The following is a 24,711-nucleotide window of genomic DNA, read 5'->3' as shown; positions in this document are numbered from 1 at the left end:
ATACATTAACGATGAGCTGATGTGGGTTGGTTCATATTATTGGCAGAAATAATAATAAAACATAAATATTATTTTCCTCCCTGTTTTCCTGCGGCACTGTTTACTCGCGGGCGGGGCTGTTAAAAACCAAAACACTCCACCTTGTCCAGGGCGCCACGTGATGTGAAATCTGCGCTCTGATTCGTTAAGCGTCCTGTCAATCACTGTGGAGGGGGTGTATTCAGACAGGAGTTAGTGGTTGGAGAAGAAACAGCCGTTAATGCAAAATGTCCTCAGTGCCTGATGGAAAGAAACTGGTCCGGAGCCCCAGCGGCCTCCGCATGGTGCCGGAAAACGGCGCCTTTAACAGCCCCTTCTCCCTGGACGAGCCGCAGTGGGTCCCGGATAAAGAGGTGAGGCGGACGGGGTAATTTTGTTTGACAGCGCGAAGCTCTGAGAGCCGAACGGAGACCAGCGAGAATTCAGCTAAAATATTAAACACGGCGCTTCCGTTTGGTATTTTCAAAATAAAACAAAACCTTCGCGAACTGGAACAGCTTTAACAAATTTGACGGTAAAAATACCAAAGTTTTAGTGAAGGGATAATCTGACTTAAGTATTTTTGGTCCTTGTTTATCTTGTTTGATTAACCTCAAAGATATTTAGTTCATAGTGGAAAAATAAGAAAATTAGTAAATATTTAGAAAAGAGAGCGTGGATTTGTTAAATATTTTGATATTTTTGCAATAAATATGATTTAAACGTGTAATACGTTTTATTTTCTGTTCATTCAAGTATTGATCAAGTGGCTATTTTTCTGTAGTGTAAAGTTTAAATGGTTTTTTGTTTTTTTTTTTTGTTCTTTTTTTTATTTTAAGGATTTAGACAATGAGGTCGCAAGTTAGAAGATTTTTATTTTTGAGGTAAAGCCTCAGAACATCCGGTACATTCCGTGCTAACTGCGGTAATTTTTATGCAGCTCTGGACGTAACACTTGGCCCCCGGACTGGGCGTTGCAGGCAGGCACGGTTAGCCTGGCAGCCTGTTAGTTAACCAGCTGGTTAACATTTAAACCTAGTTGTCAGACGCGGTTATGATGTTTATCCTCGTCAGAGATTGCTGAAGCGACAAACCAGCCGCTGTTTTGTATGTTAGCTAACACCTAACCCGTCGCGTTCAGTTAGCCTCTGGAGCTGCTATGCTAGCTCTTCGTCTTTTTCTTTTTTTTTTTTTAAACCATGGAAAGCAGCTTTGTGGAGTGAGCGACTTGACTGTTGTCGCCTGTCAGTGCAGTAAAACTGCGGCAGGAGACAATAAGACAAACAGCAACTGTTTGCTGCAGGGTTTAAAACTGTGGCTGCTCGCAGAAGCACTTTGACCAGACTGACAGTGAACTACAGCCAGCAAAGTCAATCATTTATCAGCTGCTGGATGAACCTGAAAATAAGAGGAAGAGCCAGGATTATGAGGCTCAGGGTGTCTGCAGGTCTTGAAAAGTCTGAATTTAGTTTCCTCCAAAACGGTACTTCTCATGTATTATCACCTTTGAGTCATAGAGCTAAGTTCAAGTCATGTCACAGCACTTATCACTGTTTTGAAAGTATAAAACTCTTCAAACTGTCTGGACTGAAAATATTTGTTGCCCGTTTACAAGTTATATTCCTGATATGAAGTAATACCAGTGGAAACACAATCACTGATTTATGACTGACTTTTATTGCAGCTAATGTAATATCATGTTGGAGAGGGCAATGTCATTATTTATGAGATCAATGTGCATCGTTACCAGGTTACTTTTGAACACGTTCTCATTGATACTGAGTGACTTGCCAAACATGATTATGAAATAATATGAAATATTTGTCGGATCGTTTTTTGAGCAGCTGTTGTCTCGTCCAGCTGCTGCTGAGCTAGAATTTGTACAGCTCAGCATGTTGTGTAACATCCTGTTTTTCCTCCTTCCCGTCTTCCAGTGTCCGAGATGTATGCAGTGTGACACCAAGTTCGACTTCATCAGAAGAAAGGTCTGTTTTGTTTTGCAACACAACAGTGACGACAAATCACAGCTTTATCTGACACTGAGGAAAAAAAAGACGAACATGCAGAAAAGTTTTACGTGAGGCTTTTAGTTTGTGTCTTAAAACCTCAGATGATTTTTTTTCCCCACTTGGCTTCTGTTCTTTTTTTTTTCTTTGTTTTTTTTTGGGCTGAAAACAAACTCAGGGCTCTGTGGTGACATTTTTTTCCTGAAGACTACTGACATAATAACAGTGTAGATCTGTGCCTCTGCTTTCTTTGCAGATTGTTTGTTTAAAGTAAAATTGGCTCCGGAAACTTTTAACCGCAGCTGGTTTCTTCAAAACCCACCCACCACCTTAATTATTGTATGAGGCAGCTGTGTAGAACTGAAATAAGAAGTCTGCATGACAGATCGGTAGCTAAGAAGTGAATCATTGAATATACACACAAGTGTTGTGGTCACTTTATGAATTACACAATTCACGTCAAGCCAACTGAAGCCATGAGGGTTAGGGTATGAGTTTCATTTTTTTTTTTTTTTGAAGTACTGGATACTTTCACTTCTTCAGGCCTCAAAAAATCTTTCAACTGAAACAGTCTGACAATGAAAAATCACTCACTGGTTGAATTGCTCACAGCTTGCGTTGCAGTTTTCTGCAGTGGGCATTTCCTCCGCATACATAAAGGAAGTGTCTCATATGGTCGTAATGGTGGGACACAGCGCCGCTCAGATGTTTCCTCTGATGTACCAACAACAGATTTTTTGTTAAACAGTTTTCATAAGCTTTTTTCTTTGGATTTTAAGTTTGGTTACGTTTGATGTAAACAATACCAGAAACAAACAAAAATATATTCACTGTGGTATTAAACCAACCACCTGCCAGTGAAACAGACTGTCGTGTGTTTTCCTGCAGCACCATTGTCGGCGGTGCGGCCGGTGTTTCTGTGATAAATGCTGCAGTAAGAAGGTGGCGCTGCCCCGCATGTGTTTCGTGGATCCGGTGCGGCAGTGTGCCGAGTGCAGCCTGGTCTCCCAGAAAGAGATGGAGTTCTACGACAAGCAGCTCAAAGTGCTTCTGGGAGGTGAGAAGTTCAGCCTGTTGATTATTTTTCCTTCCTTCATTAATGACCCCAGGTGCTATTTTTTAAAACCAATTCGCACTGGGACTGCAAATGAAAATGATTTTTATCAGATAATTTACAGATGATTTTCTCAATTAATCAAATTGTCTTGACAAGAAAACTCTCAGCACAAGGTTCAACGTAATTCCAAACAACAGCAGGAGATTGTTGTTTTATTGTAGGTAGTTGATCGCTGAGGATGAAAAAGCTGACAGCAGGGAGTAAATATCAACTATTTGAAATCAGCTCCAGTTTAATGTGGAGTTTGGCTTTTGTTCTCTGCTTTGATCTGTCTGAGTTATGGAATTTATCAAAGAGGAAGTCATGAAAACCAGGGTTTGAGATGCTGCTCTGCACATCAGTGTCTCGGCCGCACAGCCCACCTGCCGTTTGCTGTCTCAGTGTTTGGCTTTATGGACACATACACTGCTCCCTGTCACTGTAAACAGGAAGCAGAAATGTGATAAAAATCACCTCTGAAATAATCTTTCATAGTGCCCCTCCTTCTGCCCCGATAATCCATTGTGTTGTTGTTGTTGAGTGTGGGTCAGTGTGTAGCTATAAATACGCAGCAGCTCTTAATGAAAAATCCATTAGGAGCCCGGAGCTGCAGGGGGACGACTGGCTGAGTTCCTGTGATGTAAAGCCTGCAGCGTGTGGAGCCTCATGCTTCACTGATGATGGAGTTATCAATATCTGACCAAGAGAAAAAAGTTGACAACAGATTAGAGGAAATTTAAAGCAACGGTCTCACATCCCCTGTTGGTGAAGCAGGATGCTGGCGATAGCTCATATTACTGACTTCTCTGTTTGTCTCGTGTCTTCTGTCTCCAGGTGGCACCTTTCTCGTTACTTTGGGGACGTCAGAGAAGTCAGAGACCATGACATGTCGTCTCTCCAACAACCACAGGTGAGCTTTACATGTTTCGCTCGTAGCATGCGAAGAGGCTAGTTTGCTCCATGCTTTTAGTTTCAGATTTATGTTGTGACGTTTTGAGATAGTTAAATGGATCTTTGTGCTGCGTCATGTTAAAAACTTCAAAAAAGCATCATGTTATCATGAGTACATGCGTGGAATTAGTCTTTCTCTGGCCCAAACATCAGGTATCTGTTCCTCGACGGTGAAAGTCACTTCGAGGTGGAGTTGTCTCGGATGTCCAGCATGCAGATTTTGACAGACGGGACGAGTCCAGGAGGTGAGACTAATCCTGTGTAGGATTAGAAATGGGAAAAAAAAAGTGTTAAGGTTAAAATTCCAGTGCATGTTGTTTTCGGGTTTGTGCAGCTGCTTGTTTATTTCATCTTTCCACTGTATAAATTATAAACCAAAATATTCTGTTCCTCTCGTGCTGGAAATTATTATTTGTCTTTTTTTTGTCCTTTAGATGGACCCACTAACCAACTGATAAATTTCTTGATTAGCACTGAAACTTGTTTTTCCAAGCTAACACCAAACTCTTTCTCCTCTGCTGTCTTGACTGCGGCTCTTCTTCCTCTGGGCTCAGAGAATGACATTCACACTTACACCAGTCTGCTGGACAGTCACTGTATCTCTGAAGGTTAGCGCTGGTTCGCTCCCCACGGCCTCCATCTGTGCTCAGTCGCTCGTCGTCTTCACCCCATGCACCAGCTCTTCCAGATCTGGGTTCCTCCGGGTTTATATCCGTCTGCATGAAACTGCCTGAAAGTGAAACCACTGCTGTGTCTCTGCTTTATTTTTACACCTCACTGAGTCCCAAAAGCATCTCGGTTGAAAATGAAAAACCACAGATTTCAGTGTGTTATTCCTGTGGTAGAACACATTCAGAAATGTGGTTTGACTGTTGATCTGGTTTCATTTCCATCTGAACAGTGATCTTTAATAGGATATTTATTTCTGGGTTTTACCAGACGAAGAGGGACATTTGGTGATACTGACTGTGGGAAATGTAATGGATGTTTTTTATATAATTATCTGAGTTTCACAGCCGTTCTGCCAGGATCCTCACACGAGAAGCTGGAAGCAGAGATTATTTCAGTTTTTTCAGACTGATAAAATATCAGAATGTTTGTCCATCGGCTCTCTGCTGATACACAAACAGAGCAGTCGTAGCTGATGTAGTTTCAGTTGGTGTACACACACACACACACACAATGAGTGAGTAGATGTTTGTGAACATTACCGAAACATTTTTGCACAGTGGTACACAAACTCAACACGCTCCCTGACAAACCAAAGAACCATGTCGGTGCTTTTGGGAAACTCGGCTCTCGCTGGCAGTGTGCATGTTCTTCTCAGTGTCTCCTGTCTCCTGCACGTCTGAGGCTCAAAGCAATAACAACATTTCACCATAAACTTCCCATCACGTGGATCGTAGCATGCCGAGTCCTGTCAGCACCTCCTGATTTACCTTGGATCAATTCGCACCGTGTTTCATTTTATTTTGAAAGACAGTGTCACTGTGTTTTCCTGTTCCTGTTCTCTCCCTGATTTAAATCTTTACGCTCATGCAGTTTAATCATAGTCTCGCTTCAGTTCACGTTTGTCTGAAGGCGTGTGTATTTGTGTGTGCGTACGCAGGAGGGACGTCGCGGGCCAGCGGCATGCTGCTCCACTACAAGCCAATGGGCTCTCAGGACGCCCAGCAGCTCCGCATGGAGGCAGCAGACGACAAGAAGGTGGCCGCGTTATGGCTGGCTGCAATGCACAAGGTACGACGAACGAGCCTCAGGAGCTCACTGTGTCACTGCACCACACGTAGTTAACAATTTAATTAGTGTGTCATGCACGTGCAAGTGCCCACGTTGACTTAGAAGACATGAAAAACTGAAATGGACATCGTCTTCAGTCTGAGTGAGGGAGGTTTTTTTTTGTGTCTGTCTTCCCCTCAGGCGGCCAAACTGCTGTATGAAGCTCGGGACCAGTGACGTGAACCACGCCTGAAACTGAACGTCCAGGCAGCGCACACCCAAGTGTTTTGTACCCGTCTCACCAGGGTTTGCTATCTTTTGGATTTTATTAACGCCAGTTCTGATTCTGCTTCTCCGTCTGATTCCTCATCAGTTCTTGATACCAGTTCTTATCATGGTAATTTTTGCAAGAAGAAAATGTTTCTAGAAACAAAAAACACTTTATTACCTCTATAACCAGTACTTTGTACATCATGTTTACCACACGTAGACCGATTGTTCTTCTTCTTTGCATTTTGCTCTTTGATTTAATACATAAATCAGGGCATGCAGCGTTAATGTTTCTACGTTAAAGTGTAACGGTGAGCAGTGAGGCAGCAGGAGAAGAAGCTCTCCAGCACTGGGAGGCTTTTTAAATCCCTGTTGTTTTACTTTCTCAGATTTGAGGATTGAACTTTGTTTTTGTCAGCCATGTTAGTTTTTCCACACACACAAGTTGATCTTTGACATTATAACATCCATGAAATGTGACGACATACCTTCCATAAACCGTGTTTCGTGACTTCAGAGATGCCGTAAAATGTCTGACAGAGGCACAGTGGTTTCATGACGACACAGGAACTTTATGTGCTGCTGTTAAGTTTTTTTTTTTTTTTTTTTTGCATCGCCAAGGATTTTATTTCCTGGTAGAAGTGATGAGACACTTTATGGATCCCTGTGGGGAAATTTTTATCTTTCACTTTTCCGACCCTGCTTTCACAGAGGTCAGCTAAACGGCACCAAGTAGGGACTGAGCGTCTCACTCGAGGGACCTTCAGCCGAACACAGATCTTCCAGACGAAGCGCTGTCGCACGCAGGTTAATGGACAAATCCACCTTAAAACCCTTTAATGCAGATAGAAGAGCAGCTGTGTGTGATGCACTTCGCATTTCAGGATCCACTTGGTTTGGTTTGACTTTTGTTATCAGCCTTACAGCTCATCTCTCTACAGCGTAGGGTTATTTTCTGTATTGACCTTTGCAGCTCAGTGTTGTAACAGATGCTTTGCATAGTGATCACTCACTTTGAATTTCAGTAACAAGTCACACTGCTGCTGCCATGAACCTGTATCTTTCTCCATGTTCAGCATGTATAAGCAGCACATAAACATTGAATGTGTCTGTAACACACTATAATGTATAATTATAAGCAGATACAGTGTTTATTAATGGACAGCGTCCATAAGTGGAGGCAGAGAGGGCATTTTGTACACAAGAGCAACAAACCGAACGGTAGTGGCAAATTGGGGGGGGGGGGGGGTGAAAGGAATTCTGGGAAATGTAGGATCCTGTAACTGAAGCATGAAGAGGCTCATGGTTCATCCACAGTTTATGTAAAAGTGACGTCGCGTGGTGGATTTTTCCTTTAATCGACCGTGGCGACAGCTTTAGGTTTAAATCTGATGACGGTTCAGGTGGCACGGTAACGTTTTCCTTCCTGTGTCAGTAACTCAGCTCTCTGCTGCAAGTATTTACAGATTTAAACCTTTAGGCCTCTGTGTCTGAGGAAACTACAGACGAGTCTTTAGTATAAACACACGCAGACATAATGAAATGCTTTAAATGTAGTTTCATGTATTGACATTTTTGTATGAGCTATTTTGTTTAATATTCCTACTTTTAACACGAGATGTGTTCGTACTTGCGTCGTTTTTAAAGCTGAAGTATGACTGTAGTTTTTGTAACACTTGTGTACAGGTTTTCCTTTTTGTTCTCACTCTGAGGCTTAAACGTTCTGCGTTGTGTTGTGACCATCGTGCAGAGCCACAGCCAGGATGTCACATCACCACCTTCCATCAGCCAAACTCAGCTCACTCCTGGTTGAGCAGGTTGTTAGTTGTGCTTCCGAAGCCCTGTTATAAACAAGCCAAGCAGCCGAATGCACAGTGTGCCCCATTTGACACTGTGTTAAAGACTTTCCTGAACATTAGCCCCAGTTTGTGTCTCTTGTTTGTTATCAATGCATTTAACTGTAACTTGTATTTACTGAAATCACCAAGTGTCACTCACTTCACAGTAATTAGAATTTTTTAAATCTTGTCAGCATCTGTGCGTCTTCCTTTTCTGTCTGAGTTTGAAGAAATCAGCGGTTTGGTGGAGCACAATGTGACCGTGGGTTCGTTGGCCTTTTTTTTTCCCTTTGTCCCGACTTTTAAGTGACGCCCAGTGAAACCAACGCTCACCACCTCACCCCCGCTTTGTAACATAAAGTTTATTTTTATATGCTGCTCACCTAAGAATTGACATCACGAGTTGTCACTTGGTTTGAGGCTTTCAGAGCAGAGATGGAGGAGAGGATTGTGGGGATCTGTGTAAAAAGACGTGTGTGTGTGGTCACGCTCCACGTGTTACGTTCAAAAGGTCATCCAGTCGTATGTGGGGTTTTTTTATTTTATGCCATTATCCATTATAACATCTTAACATGCCAGTGCTCTTCCATTGTGATAAAGATTGGTGTGAGGGCTGCACAGTTATGAAAAAATCAAGCTTTTTTATTTTATCTATAATAAGATGCATTATCACTTTAGGTTAAACGTAAAAATCAGAATCAGACACGTGATTCTGGCAGTTGTGTTCATTTAAAACTGGGAAAAAAGAAATAAATGCCCAGAAATACACTAACATTCCCAAAAATAAGTTTGTATGATCATATTTGACTCGCTGTGCAGCCCCTTCACGATGCCTTCACTTACAAGTTAATCAGGAGTTTTTGTTCTAAGTTTGCACTACCTGTAAAATCACCAAGTCATCGTTCAGCCGGTGTTCGTACCAGCACTTTATGGCCACCCTGATAACTGTCTCACTCGTTATGCTGAAAATGCTAAACTACACCCTTTGTTGGATTATTCTGTTGAGAATAAAATCAAGTGTTTATACGTTTGTGATGTTGTTTGCATCATTTGGAAGAAGGAAAAGAAAGATGATATATAAATCCATGTTTTAGATGCTTGACTCATCAAAGCATCTTCTGTATGAATGTTTACATCTACACAGAAAATCAGCTTCGACTGTTGAACTTTTTGTCCAGAGTAATCAGGGAACACGGATCCGACGGAGCAAATCTACCTAATGACCCCGCAGTGGTGTGAGTAAAAAAATGTATTGACAGTATTTCATGAGAGAACTCGATGAATTTTTGAATTAGAGTTTGTGGAGCCAGCCCCTAGCGGCCCTCAGTGGTTTTTTATTTCACTTTAAGGAACTTCCGCATTGTCTCCGGAGTTTCATTTATTTTATTACGTCAGTGGATTGAGGCCGATCCACGCCATTTTTCTGCCGATGCTGATTTCTTCGAGTTACTCCTAAAGGTACTGTAACCCCTCTGTTTATTCTCTAACGAGCGTTATAACCGTTTACAGCCGCAGTACCATCAGCGGAGCAGCGGCGCTCAGCGCAGGTAATATCTCCACAGCTTCAGGAGCCATGTGGAGTGTGGGTGTTCACAGCTCACAGCCAGCGGTGCTCCGGCCTGCGGGCCGCGGTGGGCCGGGGGGACCCTTAAAGTTTTTACCGGCCATGTCAGTTTCTACCTGCCCGCTGTGCTCACCTGTCGTTCGTGGCGCGCGTGCAGTATCCCTGGATTTGGGTTTAGCGCGGTAACTTCAGGTTGCGACGGTGGTTCGCTTCTTAGCGGGTCACATCATCTTGATAAAGTTTAGAAGATGAGATCAAAACATGTCAACAGCTCAACCACTGACCAGTCAGATCACTGGAAAGCTGAGCCATATCATTTCTTTCCTGAGTACAGTCCCCGCTCATACCCGAGCAGTGTATGAGCGGGGATAGTGTCCAAAAAGGGACCATAGAAAAACAATGAGAGAAGATTTGAATCCACAGGATGAGACAAACGCGAGCGAACAAGGTCTGTACTCACAGCACAGGTTCTATGTTTGGAAGAAAGGAAGAATTTGTGTGTTTGAGAACATATTATTTATATTATTATTTTTTAATTTCACCACTTTCCAAGGATCAGGTCTAGATCAAAAATCATTTTACTTAAGCTTTCCAGTTCTGGACTTGGGTGATTTCACTGCTTTCTTTAATGTTACTCTCAAATCTGCCTGGAAAAGCAAACACAAAGGCCTTTAACTCAGGCCTCTGTTACAAGTGAGAGTATGGAAAAGGTGTGTCAGTGTCAGGTGATCATCAAAGGCAGGTTCACTCAGCACCCTGTGGACACATCAGGCAGTGCAGGTTCTGAAATGAGTACTGAACACAGGCGGTTGAGGAGAAACTACTCAAACTGTGATACCGTTCAGCTGTTCTTTGCACCATTCAGGAAAAAGCTGAGAAGACCAGCCTCCCCTGCACCCAGCTATGTGTCCATGAGCAGTGACGGGTCAATGGATCGTCATCGTGCTAAAGTGAAGAAAAAAAGATGCGGTTCTGTTGGTCCCAGGTGAGGATTCAACGCTGATTATGAAAACAGAATAGTTTGCTTTTTTCACTCACTCAGGTTTGACATGTAAAGGTTTACATGGGTATTTGACAGTTTATGAATGACCTCGTGTAGAAAATGGACCAAAATCACCCAGTTGCATACAGGAGAGTAAAGCTACAGTGAGCAGAAATCAGAAATTGACCGGCCCAATTCTACTTTTTTAAATCAATGTATTTATTAGTATTTAATAATATTTCATTAAAGAATTTAACAGGTACTGACGGAGATAGTCCCTTTCCGTCATCTATCAAGTTCATGTACTTCACACAAGCAATAAATGGTTCCTGAACCTTTTCAAACAACCTGTTTCCCTTTAATATATTAGTAATCCTTTCTAATGGAAAACTTCTTTAGCACAGGATGAAACTGATAAGTTGACACCTTTATTGAAGCATCAGACTGAGAACCCAGGTAATGAGGGATGTGTAAATGATTTCCTGTGTTTCAGGAAAAAGCTGAGAAGAGAAGCCTCTCCTGTGTCCATGAGGAGCCACAAGTCCAGGGATCAACGTCCGGTATTTAAAGATGGATGCCGTTCTGCTGATCAAAGGTGAGGATTATCCTCATGGTTTTCATCATTCACTTACACATTGCAGCAGCTGGTGAGGCTGGATGTCTGACCAGTTATTGTTCCACCCTGGTGGTCTTCCTCTTTTCCACCAGAGTCCCTGTGGAAAGACCAGGTTCCCCTGGACTGGACTGTGTGTCCATGAAGAGTGACAGGTCAAAAGGTCAACACATCAATTTTAGAAAAGGACACGCCCCTCATAAAAAGAAGTACGTTATTACTGTGTCTGTGATAGAAAATCTGTCTCCTCAGAAAGTGGTGATAAAGCTTTTTGTTTTAAGGCTCCTTTTGACTGGAATAACTGACAGTCACATATTAGGTCCATAACTTTTTTTTTCGTAATGTTTACTAATAAAGTGGTGTCATAACGAAGCTTTTTACTTGATTTTCTGTGTTTCAGGAAAAAGCTGAGAAGAGAAGCCTCTCCTGTGTCCATGAGGAGCCACAAGTCCAGGGATCAACCTCCGGTATTTCAAGATGGACGCCGTTCTGCTGATCAAAGGTGAGGATTATCTGTGAATCTGAAAACTTTCCTCATGGTTTCATCATTCACTCATGCATTGCAGCAGCTGGTGAGGCCGGATGTCTGACCAGTTATTATCCCACCCTGGTGGTCTTCCTCTTTTCCACCAGAGTCCCTGTGGAAAGACCACGTTCCCCTGGACTGGACTGTGTGTCCATGAAGAGTGACAGGTCAAAAGGTCAACACATTAGTTTTAGAAAAAGACCCGCCCCTCATGAAACGGAGTACGTTTTTACCAAGTCTACAATGTGTCTGTGATAGAAAATGTTTTTGTTATTAGGTCCATAACTTTGTTTACTTATAAAGTGGCGTCATAACGGTGCTTTTTACTTGCTGCAGGCTGGTGCACATCATTTCTTCTGCCTCAGAGGAGGATACAGATGAGGACATTGTGACACGTGATGATAATTCAGACCAGGCTTCGGACCATCGGTGAGTCAAACTGGCAGCACTGGTTTTAACGTGTAAACATCATTTTAACATTTAGGCAGGTTAATGTAGATGCAGTCCCAGATTCCTCTGCATCCAACCAGGATTCCACCAAGAATGATAAGTCACAAGATGACACCGTTGATAAGTCACAAGATGACACTGTTGATTTCAAAGAAACAAACACAACAGTACCATTAAAAGGTTTCTGCATCCATGGGCATTTTGCTCACACATACTTAAATACCACTGCGGGGGAGATGAGAAAATATGTGTGATCATTTTGGAGAACTGAACCTTAAAGTGACCGTGATTTCCTGTGTTTCAGGAAAAAGCTGAGAAGAGAAGCCTCTCCTGTGTCCATGAGGAGCCACAAGTCCAGGGATCAACCTCCGGTATTTAAAGATGGACGCCGTTCTGCTGATCAAAGGTGAGGATTATCCTCATGGTTTTCATCATTCACTTACACATTGCAGCAGCTGGTGAGGCTGGATGTCTGACCAGTTATTATCCCACCCTGGTGGTCTTCCTCTTTTCCACCAGAGTCCCTGTGGAAAGACCAGGTTCCCCTGGACTGGGCTGTGTGTCCATGAAGAGTGACAGGTCAAAAGGTCAACACATCAATTTTAGAAAAGGACACGCCCTTCATAAAAAGAAGTACGTTATTACTGTGTCTGTGATAGAAAATCTTGCTGTCTCCTCAGAAAGTGGTGATAAAGCTTTTTGTTTTAAGGCTCCTTTTGACTGGAATAACTGACAGTCACATATTAGGTCCATAACTTTTTTTTTCGTAATGTTTACTAATAATGTGGTGTCATAACGATGCTTTTTACTTGATTTCCTGTGTTTCAGGAAAAAGCTGAGAAGAGAAGCCTCTCCTGTGTCCACGAGGAGCCACAAGTCCAGGGATCAACCTCCGGTATTTAAAGATGGACGCCGTTCTGCTGATCAAAGGTGAGGATTATCTGTGAATCTGAAAACTTTCCTCATGGTTTTCATCATTCACTTACACATTGCAGCAGCTGGTGAGGCCGGATGTCTGACCAGTTATTATCCCACCCTGGTGGTCTTCCTCTTTTCCACCAAAGTCCCTGTGGAAAGACCACGTTCCCCTGGACTGGACTGTGTGTCCATGAAGAGTGACAGGTCAAAAGGTCAACACATCAGTTTTAGAAAAAGACCCGCCCCTCATGAAACGGAGTACGTTTTTACCAAGTCTACAATGTGTCTGTGATAGAAAATGTTTTTGTTATTAGGTCCATAACTTTGTTTACTTATAAAGTGGCGTCATAACGGTGCTTTTTACTTGCTGCAGGCTGGTGCACATCATTTCTTCTGCCTCAGAGGAGGATACAGATGAGGACTTTGTGACACGTGATGATAATTCAGACCAGGCTTCGGACCATCGGTGAGTCAAACTGGCAGCACTGGTTTTAACGTGTAAACATCATTTTAACATTTAGGCAGGTTAATGTAGATGCAGTCCCAGATTCCTCTGCATCCAACCAGGATTCCACCAAGAATGATAAGTCACAAGATGACACTGTTGATTTCAAAGAAACAAACACAACAGTACCATTAAAAGGTTTCTGCATCCATGGACATTTTGCTCACACATACTTAAATACCACTGCGGGGGAGATGAGAAAATATGTGTGATCATTTTGGAGAACTGAACCTTAAAGTGACCGTGATTTCCTGTGTTTCAGGAAAAAGCTGAGAAGAGAAGCCTCTCCTGTGTCCATGAGGAGCCACAAGTCCAGGGATCAACCTCCGGTATTTAAAGATGGACGCCGTTCTGCTGATCAAAGGTGAGGATTATCCTCATGGTTTTCATCATTCACTTACACATTGCAGCAGCTGGTGAGGCTGGATGTCTGACCAGTTATTATCCCACCCTGGTGGTCTTCCTCTTTTCCACCAGAGTCCCTGTGGAAAGACCAGGTTCCCCTGGACTGGGCTGTGTGTCCATGAAGAGTGACAGGTCAAAAGGTCAACACATCAATTTTAGAAAAGGACACGCCCTTCATAAAAAGAAGTACGTTATTACTGTGTCTGTGATAGAAAATCTTGCTGTCTCCTCAGAAAGTGGTGATAAAGCTTTTTGTTTTAAGGCTCCTTTTGACTGGAATAACTGACAGTCACATATTAGGTCCATAACTTTTTTTTTCGTAATGTTTACTAATAAAGTGGTGTCATAACGATGCTTTTTACTTGATTTCCTGTGTTTCAGGAAAAAGCTGAGAAGAGAAGCCTCTCCTGTGTCCATGAGGAGCCACAAGTCCAGGGATCAACCTCCGGTATTTAAAGATGGACGCCGTTCTGCTGATCAAAGGTGAGGATTATCTGTGAATCTGAAAACTTTCCTCATGGTTTTCATCATTCACTTACACATTGCAGCAGCTGGTGAGGCCGGATGTCTGACCAGTTATTGTCCCACCCTGGTGGTCTTCCTCTTTTCCACCAGAATCCCTGTGGAAAGACCAGGTTCCCCTGGACTGGACTGTGTGTCCATGAAGAGTGACAGGTCAAAAGGTCAACACATCAGTTTTAGAAAAAGACCCGCCCCTCATGAAACGGAGTACGTTTTTACCAAGTCTACAATGTGTCTGTGATAGAAAATGTTTTTGTTATTAGGTCCATAACTTTGTTTACTTATAAAGTGGCGTCATAACGGTGCTTTTTACTTGCTGCAGGCTGGTGCACATCATTTCTTCTGCCTCAGAGGAGGATACAGATGAGGACTTTGTGACACGTGATGATAATTCAGACCAGGCTTCGGACCATCGGTGAGTCAAACTGGCAGCACTGGTTTTAACGTGTAAACATCATTTTAACATTTAGGCAGGTTAATGTAGATGCAGTCCCAGATTCCTCTGCATCCAACCAGGAATCCACCAAGAATGATAAGTCACAAGATGACACTGTTGATTTCAAAGAAACAAACACAACAGTACCATTAAAAGGTTTCTGCATCCATGGACATTTTGCTCACACATACTTAAATACCACTGCGGGGGAGATGAGAAAATATGTGTGATCATTTTGGAGAACTGAACCTTAAAGTGACCGTGATTTCCTGTGTTTCAGGAAAAAGCTGAGAAGAGAAGCCTCTCCTGTGTCCATGAGGAGCCACAAGTCCAGGGATCAACCTCCGGTATTTAAAGATGGACGCCGTTCTGCTGATCAAAGGTGAGGATTATCCTCATGGTTTTCATCATTCACTTACACATTGCAGCAGCTGGTGAGGCTGGATGTCTGACCAGTTATTGTCCCACCCTGGTGGTCTTCCTCTTTTCCACCAGAATCCCTGTGGAAAGACCAGGTTCCCCTGGACTGGACTGTGTGTCCATGAAGAGTGACAGGTCAAAAGGTCAACACATCAGTTTTAGAAAAAGACATGCCCCTCATGAAACGGAGTATGTTTTTACCAAGTCTACAATGTGTCTGTGATAGAAAATGTTTTTGTTATTAGGTCCATAACTTTGTTTACTTATAAAGTGGCGTCATAACGGTGCTTTTTACTTGCTGCAGGCTGGTGCACATCATTTCTTCTGCCTCAGAGGAGGATACAGATGAGGACTTTGTGACACGTGATGATAATTCAGACCAGGCTTCGGACCATCGGTGAGTCAAACTGGCAGCACTGGTTTTAACGTGTAAACATCATTTTAACATTTAGGCAGGTTAATGTAGATGCAGTCCCAGATTCCTCTGCATCCAACCAGGATTCCACCAAGAATGATAAGTCACAAGATGACACCGTTGATAAGTCACAAGATGACACTGTTGATTTCAAAGAAACAAACACAACAGTACCATTAAAAGGTTTCTGCATCCATGGACATTTTGCTCACACATACTTAAATACCACTGGAGGGGGGGCTGAGAAAATATGTGTAATCATTTTGGAGAACTGAACCTTAAAGTGACCGTGATTTCCTGTGTTTCAGGAAAAAGCTGAGAAGAGAAGCCTCTCCTGTGTCCACGAGGAGCCACAAGTCCAGGGATCAACCTCCGGTATTTAAAGATGGACGCCGTTCTGCTGATCAAAGGTGAGGATTATCTGTGAATCTGAAAACTTTCCTCATGGTTTTCATCATTCACTTACACATTGCAGCAGCTGGTGAGGCCGGATGTCTGACCAGTTATTGTCCCACCCTGGTGGTCTTCCTCTTTTCCACCAGAATCCCTGTGGAAAGACCAGGTTCCCCTGGACTGGACTGTGTGTCCATGAAGAGTGACAGGTCAAAAGGTCAACACATCAGTTTTAGAAAAAGACCCGCCCCTCATGAAACGGAGTACGTTTTTACCAAGTCTACAATGTGTCTGTGATAGAAAATGTTTTTGTTATTAGGTCCATAACTTTGTTTACTTATAAAGTGGCGTCATAACGGTGCTTTTTACTTGCTGCAGGCTGGTGCACATCATTTCTTCTGCCTCAGAGGAGGATACAGATGAGGACTTTGTGACACGTGATGATAATTCAGACCAGGCTTCGGACCATCGGTGAGTCAAACTGGCAGCACTGGTTTTAACGTGTAAACATCATTTTAACATTTAGGCAGGTTAATGTAGATGCAGTCCCAGATTCCTCTGCATCCAACCAGGAATCCACCAAGAATGATAAGTCACAAGATGACACTGTTGATTTCAAAGAAACAAACACAACAGTACCATTAAAAGGTTTCTGCATCCATGGACATTTTGCTCACACATACTTAAATACCACTGCGGGGGAGATGAGAAAATATGTGTGATCATTTTGGAGAACTGAACCTTAAAGTGACCGTGATTTCCTGTGTTTCAGGAAAAAGCTGAGAAGAGAAGCCTCTCCTGTGTCCATGAGGAGCCACAAGTCCAGGGATCAACCTCCGGTATTTAAAGATGGACGCCGTTCTGCTGATCAAAGGTGAGGATTATCCTCATGGTTTTCATCATTCACTTACACATTGCAGCAGCTGGTGAGGCTGGATGTCTGACCAGTTATTGTCCCACCCTGGTGGTCTTCCTCTTTTCCACCAGAATCCCTGTGGAAAGACCAGGTTCCCCTGGACTGGACTGTGTGTCCATGAAGAGTGACAGGTCAAAAGGTCAACACATCAGTTTTAGAAAAAGACATGCCCCTCATGAAACGGAGTATGTTTTTACCAAGTCTACAATGTGTCTGTGATAGAAAATGTTTTTGTTATTAGGTCCATAACTTTGTTTACTTATAAAGTGGCGTCATAACGGTGCTTTTTACTTGCTGCAGGCTGGTGCACATCATTTCTTCTGCCTCAGAGGAGGATACAGATGAGGACTTTGTGACACGTGATGATAATTCAGACCAGGCTTCGGACCATCGGTGAGTCAAACTGGCAGCACTGGTTTTAACGTGTAAACATCATTTTAACATTTAGGCAGGTTAATGTAGATGCAGTCCCAGATTCCTCTGCATCCAACCAGGATTCCACCAAGAATGATAAGTCACAAGATGACACCGTTGATAAGTCACAAGATGACACTGTTGATTTCAAAGAAACAAACACAACAGTACCATTAAAAGGTTTCTGCATCCATGGACATTTTGCTCACACATACTTAAATACCACTGGAGGGGGGGCTGAGAAAATATGTGTAATCATTTTGGAGAACTGAACCTTAAAGTGACCGTGATTTCCTGTGTTTCAGGAAAAAGCTGAGAAGAGAAGCCTCTCCTGTGTCCACGAGGAGCCACAAGTCCAGGGATCAACCTCCGGTATTTAAAGATGGACGCCGTTCTGCTGATCAAAGGTGAGGATTATCCTCATGGTTTTCATCATTCACTTACACATTGCAGCAGCTGGTGAGGCTGGATGTCTGACCAGTTATTGTCCCACCCTGGTGGTCTTCCTCTTTTCCACCAGAGTCCCTGTGGAAAGACCAGGTTCCCCTGGACTGGACTGTGTGTCCATGAAGAGTGACAGGTCAAAAGGTCAACACATCAATTTTAGAAAAGGACACGCCCCTCATAAAAAGAAGTAAGTTATTACTAACATTTAAATCTACCGAAGTGTAGCAAGATTACCCTCAGTCTTAGTGCCGGCTGTGTGCAGTGTGAGTGATTTCCTGTGTTTCAGGAAAAAGCTGAGAAGAGAAACCTCTCCTGTGTCCATGAGGAGCCACAAGTCCAGGGATCAACCTCCGGTATTTAAAGATGGACGCCGTTCTGCTGATCAAAGGTGATGATTAACCGTGAATATGAAATCAGAAAATACTCCCTAAGGTATGAGATATTTAATGGAGATAAATCACATGTTTGAGTATAAGTCAGGACATAAAAGCAGCTAATATATCAGGATTCCTCCACAGAATTCGTCAGGAGGGGTCAGAGGCTCCCAGTGGTCAGTCTGCCCTGCTGAATCAAATGGACCTGGACTTCATATTTAAGGTCTGTAAATGTGCAGCAGTACCTTTTTCTACTTTTACAAGTGTTAGCTGTCATTATATTAATAATAGTGTCCGAACTGAACTGAACTGAGCAGTAATTAAAGCAGGCCTTTAATCTATTTAAGGTGAAAATGCTGTCGGGTTTCATGAGTTTAATATCAATATTGAATTCAACATCACATTCCAGGAGCTCGAGAAGGACGTTGTCAGCTTTGTTAAGAATGAGCTGAAGACGCTCCGGAGGATTCTGACACCAGATCATGCAGAATCTGTCGAGGGGCAGAGGGAGGAAGAGGGAGTGATGCACTGTGAGGAGGGAGTGGAGAGGAGGAGCAGCTCAAAGGCATGTCTGAAGATCACGCTGCACTGCCTGAAGAGGATGAAGCAGGAGGCGCTGGCTGAGATTCTGCAGAGCAGTAAGAGGATTTTAGCACCTTTAATGTGAAGAAATGGGAAATGACTACATTTCCCAACAGACATGAACAGATGACGCTGTAGGATGAGTGTTGCTGTGTTCAGGTTCAGACCTCCGACGAGAAAGTTCCTTCCTTTGTTTAATGAAATCCCTGTTCATTGGTTGTTTTTGGTTGTTTGCTCACTCAGGGTGGCCTACTGTCATTTGCCAGCGTAAAGTCAAATCTAATCTGAAGAGGAAGTTCCAGTGTGTGTTTGAGGGGATCGCTAAAGCAGGAAACCCAACTCTCCTGAATCAGATCTACACAGAGCTCTACATCACAGAGGGAGGGACTGGAAAGGTCAATGATGAACATGAGGTCAGACGGATTGAGACAACAACCAGGAAAACAGCCAGCCAAGAGATGACAATCAAACGTCAGGATATCTTTAAATGCAGACCTGGAAGAGATCAGCGTGTACGAAAGCTGCTGACGACGGGAGTGGCTGGCATTGGGAAAACAGTCTTAACACAGAAGTTCGCTCTGGACTGGGCTGAAGGCAAAGCCAGCTGCAACATACAGTTCACGTTTCCGTTTACGTTCAGAGAGCTGAATCTGCTAAAAGACAAAAAGTTCAGCTTGGTGGGACTTGTTCATCAGTTCTTTCCTGAAGTCAAAGAAGCAGGACTCTGCAGGTTTGAAGAGGTCCAGGTTCTGTTCATCTTCGACGGGCTGGATGAGTGTCGACTGCCTCTGGACTTCCACAACACTGACGTCCTGACTGATGCTACAGAGTCCACCTCAGTGGATGTGCTGCTGACAAACCTCATCAGGGGGAAACTGCTTCCCTCTGCTCGCCTCTGGATAACCACTCGACCTGCAGCAGCCAATCAGATCCCTCCCGAGTGTGTTGACATGGTGACAGAGGTCAGAGGGTTCACTGACCCACAGAAGGAGGAGTACTTCAGGAAGAGGTTCAGAGATGACAGAGAGGAGGAGCAGGCCGGAATGATCATCTCCCACATCAAGACTTCACGAAGCCTCCACATCATGTGCCACATCCCGGTCTTCTGCTGGATCACTGCTACAGTTCTGGAGGATGTGTTGAAAACCAGAAAGGGAGGAGGGCTGCCCAAGACCCTGACTGAGATGTACATCCACTTCCTGGTGGTTCAGTCCAAACTGAGGAACGTCAAGTATGATGGAGGAGCTGAGGCGGATTCACACTGGAATCCAAAGACCAGTAAGATGATTGTGTCTCTGGGAAAACTGGCTTTTGAGCAGCTGCAGAAAGGAAACCTGATCTTCTATGAATCAGACCTGACAGAGTGTGGCATCGATATCAGAGCAGCCTCAGTGTACTCAGGAGTGTTCACACAGATCTTTAAAGAGGAGAGAGGACTGTACCAGGACAGGGTGTTCTGCTTCGTCCATCTGAGTGTTCAGGAGTTTCTGGCTGCTCTTCATGTCCATCTGACCTTCATCAGCTCTGGTGTGAATCTCCTTTCAGAAGAAGAAACATCCTGTCAGAGATCTAAAGCAGCCCATGTAGAATCTGACCTAAAATGCCTTCACCAGAGTGCAGTGAACAAGGCCATACAGAGTCCCAATGGACACCTGGACTTGTTCCTCCGCTTCCTCCTGGGTCTGTCTCTACCGGCCAATCAGATTCTTCTACAGGGCCTAGCAAAAGGCTCAGGGGGGAGACTGCGGACCAGGCAGGAAACTATTGAGTACATGAAGAAGAAGACAGGGGAGAATCTCTCAGCAGAGAGAAACATCAATCTGTTCTACTGTCTGAACGAGCTGAACGATCACTCTCTGGAGCAGGAGATACGAAGGTACCTGAGTTCAGGAAGACTCTCCACAGAAAATCTCTCTCCTGCTCAGTGGTCAGCTCTGGTCTTCATCTTACTGTCGTCGGAACAAGATCTGGATGTGTTTGACCTGCAGAAATACTCTGCTTCAGAGCTGGGTCTCCTGAGGATGCTGCCGGTGGTCAAAGCCTCCAAAAAATCTGTGTAGGTCTTTAGATGGTGGGATAGATTTGATGTACAGTTTTTTAAACACTGCTATCTCTTAAGAGGGGGAGAAAAAAAATAAGTAACTCTTTGTTTTCTATTATTTCCTTGGAAGGATGAGTGGCTGTAAGCTATCACAGAGCAGCTGTCAAAGCCTGGCCTCAGTTCTCACCTGCCAAACTTCTCGTCTGAGAGAGCTGGATCTGAGTTACAACAACCTGCAGGATTCAGGAGTGAAGCAGCTCTCGGGTGCCCTGAAGTGTTCAGACTGTAGACTGGAAACCCTCAGGTTAGATTACCGAATAGTTTGTTTTTCTTCCCCTGGCCTATTGTAGTGCTGTAGCTTCAGCCTGTTCACAGTAGACCAGCCTCCGGCCCTAAATGGAGAGTTCATTCATCTCTAAACTGGTGCCTCAGACCTTCTCTCTCATTTCTTCCTCAGGTTGAGTGGCTGTAAGCTCACAAACAGGAGCTATGAGGCTCTGGCCTCCGTTCTGAGCTCAAAGTCCTCCAGCCTGAGAGAGCTGGACCTGAGTGACAACCACATGCATGAACCAGGCGTGAAGCTGCTCTTTGCTGAATTGAAGAGTCCACATTGTAAACTGGAAACTCTCAGGTTAGAGCTGTTTATGACGTTTATTTGCAGATTCATTCATGTCTGCGTGTTCTGGTTTCTGTGTCATCTGTGCATTCCTCCATCTCAGTCCGGACTGACTGACAAACTCACATTGCTTTAAAAGTAATAAGAAGTAATCAGAAGTTTGTATGCTTTTGATTTTTTTTCAAAGGCAAATAAAGGCAGGCGTCACATGCCTTATTTCTGAAACGCAACAAATCAGACCCCACCCTGCTCAGAGGAAGTTACTCTGGGACCATGGATACCTAAATAACACATATTCCTGCTCTTACCAGATTGAACCAAACCAGTTTCAGTGAGAAATCCTGTGAAAACCTCTCATCCGTTCTGAGCTCGCAGACTTCGAGTCTGAGAGAGATTGACTTGAGTAACAATGACCTGCAGGATTCAGGAGTGAAGCTGCTGTCTGTGGGACTGGGAAGTCCACACTGTAAACTGGAAACTCTCAGGTGAGACTGGATGGACAGTTAAAGCCTGATTAAACATTATACACACGTCATTTACAGTAACACATAAAGGGGAGAGACACGTTACAGTGTGTGTGTTCGCAGGTTGTCAGGCTGCCTGATCACGGAGGAAGGCTGCTCTTCCCTGGCCTCTGCTTTGAGCTCCAACCCGTCCCACCTGAGAGAGCTGGACCTGAGCTACAATCATCCAGGAGACTCAGGACTGAAGCTGCTCCGTGCTGGACAGGAGAATCCACAGTGGACACTGGAATCTCTCAGGTAGGAGGAGGCTCTCAGGCCGTTCCCAGTTGCAGTGTTAGAGCTGGGAACTAAGTGGTTGAATTCAATTTTGCCATTGAGGTGTTTTAGCAGTTTGTGCCGTGTGTACGTCGACATGTTAACCGTCCTAGCTAATCGTTTTTCATTGGTTAATCCACCTTTTCTGTCACTTATCCAGATACAGGTTGTGTATCCAGATTTACCAGGTTTTAAATACACTTTGTTTTTGGTAGGTCAGCTAGCTAAAATTGCTAGTTTGATGCTGAGTCTGTAATTTCAACAACTCAGAGTGATTCCACTTTTCTTCCACATCAGGGGCTTTAAGCTAACGACGACGAAGGCAGTCACACATCTTTAGCTTTGTTGTGCTGCTTTGAACCAGGTGTTTCGGTGTCACGGTGCTCAGTTGTGCTGTTGTTGTGAGAAGTTGCTGAATGTGTAGACACAAAACATAAAAAAAAAAACAGCAGGTGGACAAAAGCAATTTGAAGACGACGTTTCCACGAGCGTGCCGGTTCTGACACTGACATCAACCTGATCGGTCTGATTTCAGGGTGGACTTCTGTGGAGAGCAAAGGCTGAAACCAGGTCTGAAGAAGTGTAAGTGTGTTTTCAGTTCTATTGAAATCTCATCCCACACACTCACTTGTCAGTTTATTAGGAACACCCTGTTCCTAATAATGCGTTACGTTGCCTGAAAACGGTGAGCATAATTCTCTGATGGACTTTTGATTTGTAAACTGCTCCTGATTTATGTCCTGATCTCGCCATCAGATGCGTGCGAGCTCACTCTGGACCTAAACACAGCGCACAGAAACCTCAAACTGTCTGAAGACAACAGAACGGTGACAAAGGTGCAGAAGGACATGGAGTATTCCGATCACCCAGACAGGTTTGACCTCTGTCAGCTGCTGTGCAGCCAGGGCCTGAGCGGCCGCTGTTACTGGGAGGTGGAGTGGGAAGGACTGGTCGACATAGCAGTGATGTACAGAGGAATGAGGAGAGGAAATAGTGCCGACTGCAGGTTCGGAGGAAACAACAAGTCCTGGAGTCTGTACTGCTGTGATGGTGTTTACTCCATCTGGCACAATAACAGAGAAACCGTCATACACCCGCCTGCCTCCTCGGTCTTTAACCGAGTAGCGTTATACCTCGACTGGCCCGCGGGCACTCTGTCCTTCTTTGGCGTTTCCTCTCACAAGCTGATCCACATCCACACCTTCAGCTGCCCATTCACTGAACCGCTCTACCCTGGGTTTGGGTTGGGGTCCTCAGTGTCTCTGTGTGACATATAAGAAGGCTTTAGGTTTTTGTATGTCTTGTGTGGAGAGGCGGTCACCCACTTCATCCGCCTCACACCCGCCCTCCAACTCCAACATGCACAGATGCTGGAACTGTTTGAAAGAGCAGTTTCTCTGAAGTCTTCTGTGGAATAAGTCTGAGACTCTACAGCCATGAAGGTGCCTTTGTCAGCCGGTAGTTGCCACTGTAAAGTGAAGTTAGGAAAAAGAAGGAAAAAGTTTTGTTGTGTAAAAGCTGCGAACAAGTAAAAATCGTTATGTAAAACTTTCGACAGTTGAAGCTGAACAAAGAAAAGCTGAACAAAGAAAAGCTGAACGTTTGTTTACATACAGTGCATCCTCGGTCTCTAACAAATTCCTTCCAGACCAATTTTTTTTTAAAACATTTTATTTAAACATTGTTTACATCCATGTTTACTTGCCAGCTGTCATCATCTTGCCTTCCCTCGCTGGCAGACTGTTGTGTTTCACAGCATGTGACAGTGGAAGAGTGTGAAACTTCTGGGAGTTGTGTGTGCGCACCAGAGCAAACTTAACAAAGATCCACAGGATGCCTTTAAAGTGCAATTTGTTAAAGTTCTTCGTTCTTCTTCTTCTTATTATTATTATTATTATTTTGTCAAGACTAGAATTCAAGCTTGGGCTGGTTGGAGAGTAAATATAAATAAGTATGAATATAAGTTATATTTTCATCTAGTCACTTTACAGACTAGTACAGTTGGATGCTTTATATGGAATAGATAGAGAAAATCTGTGGGTTGATATGAGTTAGGATACGTTCCAGGTTTTTACGAACACTGCAGTTAAAACACTAAAGGTTGTGTCATCCCTTACTTTCTCTAAAAATAAAAAACGTTATAAATCTTTTTTATTAGCTGTGAGTCTTGTTTTGTTTTTTTCTTTGCCCTCCATGTTTCACTCCATCTTTGTGAGTCTGTCTCATCAAAGCAGTTGAATGATCTCGTGATGTTACCAGATAAACTCTCTGCTCAGGTTTGTTTAAATAAAGCAAGAAGACTCAGAATTCAGGATAAAAATAATCCGTTTTTTTTTCCTCTTCCTGACTGAGGAGTTTTCAGCCTCCTCCTGTTTGTTGGTCGACACTGCACCAGCCTCCTGTGTCAGCTGAGCCTTCCTGCAGCTCCTCTGCTGTCACATGGGGGTTTTGTTTTGCCTTTCTGCTGAGCTTCACAAACCTTTGCACACAGTCAC

At 43.7% G+C, this 24,711-nt stretch overlaps 4 protein-coding genes and 2 long non-coding RNA genes across 8 annotated transcripts; all 6 read left to right on the top strand.

Annotated features, from left to right (window-relative positions):
* Positions 1-227: 227 nt before the first annotated feature.
* Positions 228-8,924, top strand: zfyve21 (zinc finger, FYVE domain containing 21). 3 transcript variants are annotated; one of them, XM_041060852.1, is made up of 8 exons: positions 228-392; positions 1,953-2,003; positions 2,913-3,081; positions 3,955-4,030; positions 4,225-4,316; positions 4,626-4,679; positions 5,681-5,811; positions 5,992-8,924. In XM_041060852.1, exons 1-8 carry the CDS (start codon positions 267-269, stop codon positions 6,025-6,027), a joined length of 735 nt encoding a protein of 244 aa, XP_040916786.1. In that variant the 5' UTR covers positions 228-266; the 3' UTR covers positions 6,028-8,924. The 3 variants fall into 3 exon arrangements, with proteins under 3 accessions (XP_040916786.1, XP_040916787.1, XP_040916788.1); XM_041060854.1 differs by lacking the exon at positions 228-392 and adding an exon at positions 999-1,454; XM_041060853.1 differs by lacking the exon at positions 4,626-4,679.
* Positions 8,925-9,264: 340 nt separating this feature from the next.
* LOC121197699 lies at positions 9,265-11,039 on the top strand. The gene is made up of 3 exons (XR_005896261.1): positions 9,265-9,356; positions 10,328-10,447; positions 10,938-11,039. It is a non-coding gene; the product is annotated as an uncharacterized LOC121197699 (long non-coding RNA).
* A 15-nt stretch (positions 11,040-11,054) lies between these two features.
* On the top strand, positions 11,055-12,967 carry LOC121197585. The gene is made up of 5 exons (XM_041061262.1): positions 11,055-11,266; positions 11,920-12,012; positions 12,338-12,439; positions 12,553-12,666; positions 12,862-12,967. The coding sequence occupies exons 1-5, from the start codon at positions 11,055-11,057 to the stop codon at positions 12,965-12,967; spliced, it is 627 nt and encodes a 208-aa protein (XP_040917196.1).
* Positions 12,968-14,675: 1,708 nt separating this feature from the next.
* LOC121197700 lies at positions 14,676-15,405 on the top strand. Its single transcript, XR_005896262.1, has 3 exons — positions 14,676-14,685; positions 15,100-15,201; positions 15,315-15,405. It is a non-coding gene; the product is annotated as an uncharacterized LOC121197700 (long non-coding RNA).
* A 4-nt stretch (positions 15,406-15,409) lies between these two features.
* Positions 15,410-17,360, top strand: LOC121197584. The gene is made up of 8 exons (XM_041061261.1): positions 15,410-15,428; positions 15,573-15,636; positions 15,963-16,064; positions 16,197-16,310; positions 16,426-16,518; positions 16,820-16,921; positions 17,035-17,148; positions 17,264-17,360. The coding sequence occupies exons 1-8, from the start codon at positions 15,410-15,412 to the stop codon at positions 17,358-17,360; spliced, it is 705 nt and encodes a 234-aa protein (XP_040917195.1).
* A 756-nt stretch (positions 17,361-18,116) lies between these two features.
* Positions 18,117-24,366, top strand: LOC121197696 (NLR family CARD domain-containing protein 3-like). Its single transcript, XM_041061418.1, has 10 exons — positions 18,117-18,212; positions 18,343-18,421; positions 18,608-18,836; positions 19,024-20,836; positions 20,952-21,125; positions 21,279-21,452; positions 21,749-21,922; positions 22,025-22,198; positions 22,752-22,798; positions 22,973-24,366. The coding sequence occupies exons 1-10, from the start codon at positions 18,145-18,147 to the stop codon at positions 23,491-23,493; spliced, it is 3,453 nt and encodes a 1,150-aa protein (XP_040917352.1). The 5' UTR covers positions 18,117-18,144; the 3' UTR covers positions 23,494-24,366.
* The last annotated feature ends 345 nt before the right edge of the window (positions 24,367-24,711 follow it).

This window comes from Toxotes jaculatrix, chromosome 17, assembly GCF_017976425.1.
Source record: "Toxotes jaculatrix isolate fToxJac2 chromosome 17, fToxJac2.pri, whole genome shotgun sequence".
In the NCBI taxonomy this organism is placed as follows: Eukaryota; Metazoa; Chordata; class Actinopteri; family Toxotidae; genus Toxotes; species Toxotes jaculatrix.
This window is presented reverse-complemented; position numbering and strand designations above follow the sequence as displayed.

What these genes read in the sequence shown, in the direction of transcription:
- LOC121197585 (XM_041061262.1), top strand. Translation starts at nt 11,055, where the DNA reads ATGGTTTTCATCATTCACTTACACATTGCAGCAGCTGGTGAGGCTGGA. An exon ending in CACGCCCCTCATAAAAAGAA is followed by an intron (nt 11,267 to 11,919) that starts GTACGTTATTAC and finishes TACTTGCTGCAG; the next exon opens with GCTGGTGCACATCATTTCTT. An exon ending in CACGCCCTTCATAAAAAGAA is followed by an intron (nt 12,667 to 12,861) that starts GTACGTTATTAC and finishes CCTGTGTTTCAG; the next exon opens with GAAAAAGCTGAGAAGAGAAG.
- zfyve21 (XM_041060852.1), top strand. Translation starts at nt 267, where the DNA reads ATGTCCTCAGTGCCTGATGGAAAGAAACTGGTCCGGAGCCCCAGCGGC. An exon ending in TCGACTTCATCAGAAGAAAG is followed by an intron (nt 2,004 to 2,912) that starts GTCTGTTTTGTT and finishes GTTTTCCTGCAG; the next exon opens with CACCATTGTCGGCGGTGCGG. An exon ending in CGTCTCTCCAACAACCACAG is followed by an intron (nt 4,031 to 4,224) that starts GTGAGCTTTACA and finishes CCCAAACATCAG; the next exon opens with GTATCTGTTCCTCGACGGTG.
- LOC121197584 (XM_041061261.1), top strand. An exon ending in CCCGCCCCTCATGAAACGGA is followed by an intron (nt 16,311 to 16,425) that starts GTACGTTTTTAC and finishes TACTTGCTGCAG; the next exon opens with GCTGGTGCACATCATTTCTT. An exon ending in GACCAGGCTTCGGACCATCG is followed by an intron (nt 16,519 to 16,819) that starts GTGAGTCAAACT and finishes CCTGTGTTTCAG; the next exon opens with GAAAAAGCTGAGAAGAGAAG.
- LOC121197696 (XM_041061418.1), top strand. Translation starts at nt 18,145, where the DNA reads ATGAGGAGCCACAAGTCCAGGGATCAACCTCCGGTATTTAAAGATGGA. An exon ending in CGCCGTTCTGCTGATCAAAG is followed by an intron (nt 18,213 to 18,342) that starts GTGATGATTAAC and finishes ATTCCTCCACAG; the next exon opens with AATTCGTCAGGAGGGGTCAG. An exon ending in GGCTGAGATTCTGCAGAGCA is followed by an intron (nt 18,837 to 19,023) that starts GTAAGAGGATTT and finishes TTGCTCACTCAG; the next exon opens with GGTGGCCTACTGTCATTTGC.